The 10,144-nt window shown below is 37.5% G+C and overlaps 1 protein-coding gene across 1 annotated transcript; it reads left to right on the plus strand.

Annotated features, from left to right (window-relative positions):
* The first annotated feature begins 2,303 nt into the window (after positions 1 to 2,303).
* On the plus strand, positions 2,304 to 7,461 carry metap1d (methionyl aminopeptidase type 1D (mitochondrial)). The gene is made up of 10 exons (XM_053329946.1): positions 2,304 to 2,368; positions 3,513 to 3,679; positions 4,891 to 5,040; positions 5,358 to 5,506; positions 5,899 to 5,941; positions 6,081 to 6,244; positions 6,335 to 6,432; positions 6,798 to 6,845; positions 6,927 to 7,005; positions 7,107 to 7,461. Exons 1-10 carry the CDS (start codon positions 2,326 to 2,328, stop codon positions 7,189 to 7,191), a joined length of 1,026 nt encoding a protein of 341 aa, XP_053185921.1. The 5' UTR covers positions 2,304 to 2,325; the 3' UTR covers positions 7,192 to 7,461.
* Positions 7,462 to 10,144: the final 2,683 nt, after the last annotated feature.

Raw genomic sequence — 10,144 nt, forward strand, 5'->3', positions numbered from 1 at the left:
ACCAATGGTTTGAGAAATACAATTACAGACTTGAGCATGCAAACTATAGACTGAACTTTCACTAAGCTTCATTAGTAGCCAAATAGAGTTGATTCAGAAATATGAGTAAAAAGCATATTAATAATGATAATACTTTTTATTCATTTCCTAATTACATTAATACAGTAAAGGTAGATAATAGGTGTGGCTCAAGAAGTATCTCAAGATATACAGTTTTTGATATAATAAATAGTTTTATGTATCAAACAGTTTAGCTAGATTCCTAATCGTGTGATTTATTATCTCCATTTTATACATTTCAACCAGTTTTCTGCTTCTTAAAATTTTAAAAAGACATTATCTGTTTGGTAAGAGAGCAGCTGTGATGTTATTGAGTAACATCACATTTTTCAGAGCAAACACCCCAAACGCCTGAAATATGGTGTCCATAGCTCCACGTATGTCAGTCTAATATTGCTGCAAAACCGGACATTAAAATAATTTGTTGGTGTGGTTGGCTTCTATGTCCGCATCTTCAGCCACAACTTGGTGTTACCTCCTTACAACACTTCAATTGAATTAAAGACATTTTAAAGAAACTGAATTTTCCCAAGGTACTCCAAATGAATAACCATGTGTTTATCCATCCAAAAGTAGCTGGACTTCACAATGAGAGGATGAATAAATCTGCATAAGATTGACAAAAACGTGGAGAAACTACACCACCAGTGTCAGAGGAGCTTCTCTTCCTCAGTATGATTCAAGCTTCAGCAGTGCAGTCACAGTGCAGAAAAGCCTTACCTCTGTGACCATTGTAGGAAGAGTCTCAGTCATTCTGGATATTTTAATGACCTATGACCAGTGTGGTAGGAGTTTCAACAAATCTGGAAATGTATAGATGCATCAGCCTACTCACACTGAAGAAAAAGCTTACGCCTGTGGCCAGTGTGTAAAGACTTTCACTCTATCTGAAAATGTAAAGATTCTTCAGTGCAGTACTCCCAGTAGACATTACACGTGTGAGCACTGTGGGAAGATTCACAGAAAGAAACAAAAGCAACAGTGTGCTTGAACTGTCCAGATCTCTGTGCTGATTTTAGAGAAAATTCAAATCTATTACAGAGAAAACAAAGACAAAGATCTCAAATAGAAGAATATAAACAAAATATCAGAAGTCTAAAGAATCAGTGGTTTGACAAGGTCAGTTGTGGTCTGATAGCAGGTGCTCAGACAGTCACTTTCTTCATTCACCTCAGTTGAGTTAATTGATCCTGCAAACTGAAGAAATTGGCTGTTTTGTGGTGTGACATTGACCTCTAATGGTTTTAAGTAGGTACAGCATGTGTGCTGTTTGGCTGCTTGACTGAAGTTTGATGGCTCACACAATAGAGCAGAGTTTCAAGTTTTTCTCTTCATGCTGCAGTAATAAGAACGATGATTTTTAGGGGGCATTTCAGTATAAATTAATTTTACAAAATTAAAAATCAGATTTTTATTTTTTTTACTTGAGTGCCCTGCAACATATGGGGTTAAAACACACTAGACCACACCGATAATTAAGATGGCCGCACACTTAATCATGATGTGCATTTTCCACAAATGATAAAACATTTAAAAACATTCGATTTACATGACAGAAATGTCCTATAATAATGGGCAAAGTAGTCTTTGTGGTTTGGTCTGTGTATCTTTAGGTCATTCAGTTTTCTTTTCATGAATGAGTATTGAAGAACAAAAAATGTGTGGTTTTTTGATTTTCTTTTTAAAGTAGGCTACAAAAGATTACATTTGAATATATGCTTTTTTTCTTTTTCGTACTCAAAAAGGGATGAGCAGAAATTTTAAAATGGTTTGATTTTCTTTTCGTATTTAGATTAATAAAAAATTTCATCATCAAAGCAGGAGTGCAATGAAGATCAATCAAAAATAAATCCTGTGCTGAAAAGTAGTTTAAACTACTTGCCCCTGACTACTTTTACTTTTGAACTTTCTTTTATTGTCAACATATCCTCCATGTATGAAGTTGATGATATTCAGATTTTATTTAAACACCTCTCTGTATAAAGAAATATAGTTCAACAGTATCACAAACAGCTATACAATTGATTTATTGGGAAACACCGATCATTTATTTATTTTTAGGGGTGCTCAGATCAAATTTATGGATGCTAGAGCACACCTAAATAGGGTCTAAAATCGCCCTAACAATTATTATAATGGATTATAAATGGATCCAGTTCTACATACTCCGATACGGTAGGTGGCGGTATGCTCCTTAAAGCTGGTATTGCAATCTGCCAAAAGAAGAAGGAGCACGCTTCCGCCCCATATGACCGATATATATTGATGGCTGCCAATTCTTCCGCAGGACTTCTGTCAAGGAGGTCAGGTAATTAAAATGTGCCATGAATTCTGCCTTTACAAGGATTATAATACTCAGTTGTTATTGACTTAGTCTGAAATATAGAAACCATATCATATGTTTATTTTTGAGGTACTCTTGAAAGGTTGTGATGTACTGGACTACATTTACATTGAGAGGTGTTTCTCAATATAATGTATAATTGTCCACCCTATTGACGTGCATGAGAGAGGCATCATTTCTGAATATACTGCGGTCTAGTTCAACTTCATCTCAATGCTAAAACATCACCAACATCAAATTATAATCATAAAATGTAGACTCAGCAGTTATATTAGACTGTATACAGTTGTACAGGTGTGCCTAATAAAGTAGTCCCTGGGAAATGTTGCATAGGAATATCCCACACCCCCACGTTTGCCTCACTTGCGTCTCTTCCCCTGCTTCCCTCCCACTGTGGATGCAGGGAGAGACACGAGGAACCCCCTTGAGAAGAGAGCAGACGAGGATATATGTTTTTAGAGAAATGAAACATTGTTTCTTCCAAAGTGTCACATGAAGCGACATCTGTTTCTGATGACAGCGGCAGGATATCACAGCTAAGCTGGATCAGCTGTCAGTCGGCTTCAACAGCTGTAGTGACTTTTGATGGAGTTTGTGTCTGCACACATGTGCGCTGTGCTAGCATTAATGAAGGTGCACAGTTATCACTGGCAGAGCAGCAGTGTTTTCTCTCTGTAGCCTGTTATATTATATTTACCTATGTGACAAACACCTGCCTGTACATGGATAAAAAGCTGCATTCCTGCTGCCTGGGCACAGCTTTGTGACCAAGCTCAAGCTTTTGTAATATTGAGGGGTGTGGTGAGGCGCCATCATTCTCTTTTAGGAAAGATTATTTTATTGTCATATGTGTGCTCCTACACAGTCGGACTCAAACTTAATTAAACATCAGAAAGCAATAAAAATGTATTTTTGAAGTGGCTCACACAATACGCAGACAAACAAATATATTTGTTGTCAGTCATTGTTGCACAACTGTCTGAAAAGAGAGCACTGCTGAGAGGAAATATAATCATATAAATATAAATATAGGAGCATGAATCTTTTATTCATAAACAGAGAGCTCTCTTCTTTTATTGTGTTGCATTTTTTCTGTCCTTTTTTCCAGGACTCTGTGGTTTCCTGCAGAGAGTTTGCTGTCTAGGAAGCGGTGGTCCCCCTGCAGCCTTACTGTGTCAGCAACATCGGCGCTTCTTCTGGAGGAAGTGGAAGAATTCTCACTCTCACAATGTAGTTCGCCCAGCTACTGTTAGGCCTGCCTACGCCGTACCAAAGGTACAGCAGCTTATGTTCCCATAATGCCACCGTCCTAGGTAGAGATGTCCCAGGTCACTCCTAAGTACCTGTATCACGGCTGATCAAGCATATTTTAATGGATCATTATCAACTAAAATTAAGCCAATTAGATGCCAATCATTTTGTTACTGTACCTCACCGTGTTTTATCGACCTCAGCCTGCCAGTTTCCTTTACACCAACCTACAGTATGAGCATTTTGTTCCTAAATGCAAGAAAAACCTAAAAAAAGAAAACTTGATTGGACACATTGAGGCAAGTTTCTGATATCTTGGTTGGCAATATGCACAGATTCTCTGAAGTTTAACACTTTTTCTCATTAGTAAAGAGTACCAGTGTACAAAACTTTCAGGTTGCATCTTCTAACTGTTAGCTGGCATTTATCATTGCTTTCAGCTGTAAAAATAACAAACATCGACAGTGGGAAGTCATCATATTGGCAAGTTGATGACAGAATTTTTTTAATTAATCTTGTTATTTCAGTATGCCAGAAAGATATTTAATCAATTAAGCAAATCTTCCTCTCTTTTGTAAATAGGTTTAAAAGATCAGATTAGGCTGTAAATTGTCTCCAATAACAGACTCAGTACTGATGCAGAAGTTATGGCTTCTTAAATTACTTACAAAGGACCTTTTAGTTTCTTGAGGCTAATTCACTAATGAATGATTAGTACTTTTCAGTTAGATGACTATCATACTGAAATGAAATAGCATTAAAAACTATCATTAGAATAGATTAATTGCTTGATTCTCTTTCCATTAAACAAAAGTTAAAAATAGAGTCTCAAATGGATAACCTATCAGGACACATTTTCTCCAGTGTTAAACACAGCAGTGTATTAGTTACATTTGATTATTAAATTGACCTCAAAGTTACACATAGTCAGACCTTAGTCCTTTCTTTACTATCACACTTAATTATGAGTTACGCCTTTCATATTTTGTTGCCCTGCTCAGTTAAGTCAGCATCTAAAATAATAACCAAATGTGCAAGAGCTGAGCTGAGCTGGGAGGCACGTGGATTAACTGATAAACACAACAACACAGAAACTCAGTCTTCTTGAATTTCATCACTTTATATTCTAGTTTCATCTGTGTTTCTTAATCATTTCTCTATATTTATATGGAATTGTGGGACATTGATATGACCCACTCTTCATATCTTGTCTTTCTCCTGCTCCTTCACTGTAGCACATTGTGCGACCTGACTATGTGGGTACTGGAAAGGTCCCAGAGTGGCCAGACTACATAGAGATCAAAGACCAAGAGCAGATCGAAGGTCTTGCCAGAGCATGTCAGCTAGCCAGACATGTACTGCTACTTGCCGGATGCAATCTGAAGGTAAGCACCTACAAGTACTGTTTATGTCTTTATGTCCTTATGTCATGAAAAAGAACAAAAACATCACAGTTTGGGGCAGATGTGGCTCAGGAAGTAGAGTTGGATGGCACTAATCAGAATATCAGCGGTTTGATCCCCATCTCCTCCAGTCTGAATGTTTAACTGAACCTCATATTGCTCCTAAATGGCAGTGCCATCAATGTATGAATGTGTGAATGTTGGCATGTAGTGTAAAAGCACTTTGAGTGGTAGGAAACTAGAAAGGCAACTATGTAGATGCAGTCCACTTACTATTTACCATAACCTGTTGCTTCCAGGTTGGTATGACAACAGACGAAATAGACTTCATCGTGCATCAGGAGACAATTAAGAACGATGCCTACCCATCCCCTCTGAGATATGGGGGTTTCCCCAAATCAGTCTGCACATCTGTGAACAACGTGGTCTGTCATGGCATACCTGACAGGTAAACATGCCGGACATTCGCTCTTTGTTTGCATGCATGGAAACAAGAAATGTTAGTTATGCCTTGTTCTCATTTTTCTCCCTCCTAAATGAGATTCTACAAATAAAAAAAAATAAACAATGAGAGAACCATTTGAACCAAATTTAAAGCACTTCTGGAAAACTTTTTAAACTTTTTAAAATCAAACCTTTGTTAAAAGTTAGAATTTGTTTTTGTAAAATTTCACTTCATCTTAGATAAATGTAATAAATACATCATATAGAAATTCTGTATATTTGAGATATTTTGGTGAATCCATTATTAACTATTATATTGCAAAGTTAACTATGAGTAATATTGTAAGGAATAAACTGTATACATTGTTCATCTTTTAATATTTCTGTGTTCTACAGTCGGCAACTCCAAGATGGTGATATTATCAACATTGATGTCACTGTACGTTGATGCCGAAACACACACACACACACACACACACACACACACACACACACACGCAAACTCATAGACATCACTGCAAACATGATCAGTTAAAACAACAGTGCTTCCATCACTGACCTTTGCCTATTCACCAAAGGTGTATTTAGATGGTTACCACGGTGACACCTCGGAAACCTTCCTGATTGGCCAGGTGGATGAGGTTGGCCAACGATTGGTGGAAACTGCCAGGCGTTGCCGAGATGAGGCCATTGCTGCCTGCAAGCCGGGCGCACAGCTCTGTGTTATAGGGAACACTATAAGGTACACACACACACAATGAATACATCATTCCATTTAATCACATTCATTATTCTTTTTTGATAACTAATATGTGATTATGTGTACTGGCAGTGAAGTAGCCCATGCCAATGGCTTCAAAGTGTGTCCATATTTCATTGGACATGGAATAGGCTCCCGCTTTCACTGCCATCCTGAGATCTGGCACCATGGTAAGTCTGTGTGTGATGCAAGAACCACTCGGATGACCAAGGTTCAAAGAAATTGATTGATTGATAGATTTATTCCAAGAAAATGTTCAGATTTGTGGCATTCATTAACTTTTTCATACTTCTAATTTCTCAGATAGTTTCTCACTTGTTTGACTTGAAAAATACACTAAAATAAAAATATAACAGTTTTTTTCAGTTCAGTGTCAAGATATGTCAATCACCACTAATATTGATAGCCTTGAAATCAGAAGAGAAGAGACTCAAGACATGTTTAGTTTGTAGGGCATGGATATCGAAAACTGAGATGGGAAAATAAAAATAAATACAATAAGTATGCCATAAAACTCTTATTCTCTTATGTTCAGCAAATGACAATGACATGACCATGGATGAAGGAATGGCTTTCACAATAGGTGAGTCACATGTTACAATTTCATGTAAATGTTAGGTTGCCACAGTGTGTGAGAGTGGGGCTGATGTCTGTTCATTTGCAGAACCCATACTGATGGAGGGATCTGCAGAGTTTAGAATCCTGAAGGACAAGTGGACAGCAGTATCTGCAGATGATAAAAGGTACGAAATGATGATGGGCAGCCAAAAATACACTTTTTCCTGAGTAGAAGGTCATAAAAATTTAACATGCAGCTCTGTTTTTTTTACTTGCATTCATGCAGGTCGGCTCAGTTTGAACACACGGTTGTCATCACATCTGACGGAGTGGATATTCTCACGAAACTCCCAGAAGAGAGCAATCTGTGACCTGACGTGATCTACCTGCAGACTTCTACACCAAGCTTTTACAAATCTGTTTACATCAAAGAGGGTCTAATCTATATTCACTTTGTTTATACTGAGTACAAGTCAGTATAAAAGACCCCTCCCCCCTTGAAACAGTTAAATAGCATTCGTACAAGCAGGGTTGTAGCCAGGATTCTAGATGCACTGAGGTTATGAGTCAATATCCCTCTGCACAACTTCAACCACTGTAACACTAAAACTATTTGTACTATGAGTATTTAATAAAATCATAATATTTTACATTTTATTTATTTGACTCATTATCTTTTTGTAAAATTGATCACAACCACATCTAAAGGACGCTTCAAAGCCCTCTTTTCACTTCCAGGTATTTCAATGAATAGTAACTCTTAATTTGCACTCCCTTTTTGCCTTAAACAGTAAAATATTTAGCCAAATAATATGTAAACTATCCTTAAGAAATCAACCTGGGCACGCAGGTGGTCGAGTGGTTAGAGTGTATGCCTCATACGCAGCCAATCTCGGTTGGAATCCCGGCCGGAGGTCCTTTGCTACATATCACACCCCCCTCTCTCTCCTGTTTCCTGTCTACTGTTAAATAAAGGCGCCTGTGCCAAAAAAGAAACCAACCTGTATGATGTTTAATTAGCTTTAAAATATAAGTCTCTTTGTATCACTAAAATCGAAAATGTCCAACAATATTACAGAGGAATCATGAAATACAAACTTAGTGGAAATCTGTCCTTTTGACAAGTGACATGCTGTTTAGGCAAGTGTAGCCACTAGATGGCAGCACACTGTACTAAATTGTACCAATTTCATGTTGTGCTGTGGCTAGCAAAGGCCTCTCATCCTCCCTGTATTTACTTTGTGGCCCTTAACTAGAAGAAGGAGAAATCACACAACTTTAAGTCTTTGCATGACTAAGTCAAGCTTCAACCAAGTGTCAGTTATTCATTCCTTCTAAAAATCTTCCCCCAGGGCATAAGACTAGATTATCATGACGTGGGTTTTCATAATATGTTGACAATATAAAGGCATCGATCACTTTACCAGCAAACATGGTGAAGGAAAAAATCTGCACAAGAGGCCAAAAATCCATTTTAGTGGGGGGGTAAATTCCCAGCATAGCAACATCGTTCTGCTCTGTTTTTCCAATTCTTCTCTACTGCCTTTTATCTTTTGACCACAGGTGGATTTAATAAAGAAAGTTATGAATACTTGAGATCACAGCAGATCACACAAGTCTCTTTACCTCACCTCTGCATGTTTGTATTTAAGCTTTTATACAGTATTTAAAAACTGACATTGGACATTTATCCCTGATTAGAGCACAAATTACAAATCTGTTCATTTAAGTAGAACTGCAGTGTGCATTATGTGAAATATTAACAACTTCACCCACACCCTTCCTGAAAAGTATATTTGACAGTGGGATGTTGATAAAAATTGGATGACTTTGTAATAATATGTTTTAAAGTGACATTAAGAAGATTGTGGTAAAGTGAAGATGCTTCAGAGAAAAATAAAACTGGAGAAATTGGATTTCAGCCCACTGGAGGGTGTGTTTTCTCTCCCTGCCAATGTACTCTGAGGTGTGTGTGTGTGTGTGTGGGTGCGTGTGTGCATGCGCATGTATGTGTTCCTGTGCTCATGCTGGTGCCAGTTTGTGGGTGGGGCAGGAAGGATTAGACAAATAAAGGTGGGTCAGCTAATCTGGAGTCTGGTCATATCCAGCCAGGAAATGATTCACATATCATAATTATATTAGATGCATGAAATATGATGATAAGGAGTCTATTTATTTGCCTTGAGGGACATAATATGAAAAAAAGTAAAGAAAGATATTACTTAAGTGCACTTTCTTTATTATAGCTCTGAGTGTTAGGTTTATTTGTTGAAACAATACAGCCCTTCATTTAATATTAGGGCAGGGTGTGGTGTGTGTGTGTGTGTGTGTGTGTGTGTGTGTGTAGTTGAATCAGTGGGAGCTTCCTGTGAATTAGGACACAAGTGATGTAAACAATTACGATTTATCTCCCATCAGCATAGAAACAAACCTGAAAAAACAAGATTTGTCAGCAACAATGAGAGAAAGTGAAATTAGGGAAGCGGAACAACAGAGGAAAGAGCAGAGGGTAGATATTAGAAGTGGTGGAGGTGGGATAAAAGGGTAGGATTTACTGGAGGGAGGAGCAGGGAGTGGCAGGGTGAGGTGTTGGATTGTGGTCATGAATTTTCTCTCTCTCTTTCCTCTCATTCTTTTCCTGCATGTTGGGACTCATTCCTGTGCTCTGCTTTCACACTGCAGCTCTCAGCCTGTTTATGTAGAAGATCCTTGTTGGATTGGTATTCAGTCTTGAAGTGATTAACACAGCAGCTATTTCTAAATAGAGGGTGGATCAAAATGACTTATGTCAAGGAGGATTTTTGTTCCTGTTTGGTTGTTAGGCTTGGTTGAAACTGTTGAAAATGGTTTTATCTCATTCACACAGTGTATTGTTTTCTTTAATTTTTGTGAGAGTTCTTGCATAAATGGCTTATTTTACATATACTGCCATGACTATAATGCAATTGTAATGAAACTTATATTAAACATGCAAATATTGACTCATGCTTTAATGAGTTTGGGCCTCTAGGTTGCAGCTGTAGCTTTGCATGTTTACTATAAAAAATGAAATGTCTTGGTCAAAAACTGTCTGAGAACTACAGTTCATGATGTCATCAATACAAGTAAAGGAGCGTATGAAAAACTGGAACATTTAAACATCTACAACAACACACAGTGTTTTCACCTAATTGTGTAAATTAGAAAATGTGTTATATTACAATATTATATTATGTCACACCCTAAACCTTAATTTTGATCCTCTTATTATGGCCTTATTAAGACAGCAACATGATAAATTAAAGGGTGTGACAGTCTCTCAAATGTGTCTAAGTTCATCCTTAT

The sequence above is a fragment of the Scomber japonicus genome, chromosome 12 (assembly GCF_027409825.1).
Source record: "Scomber japonicus isolate fScoJap1 chromosome 12, fScoJap1.pri, whole genome shotgun sequence".
Classification (NCBI taxonomy): Eukaryota; Metazoa; Chordata; class Actinopteri; order Scombriformes; family Scombridae; genus Scomber; species Scomber japonicus.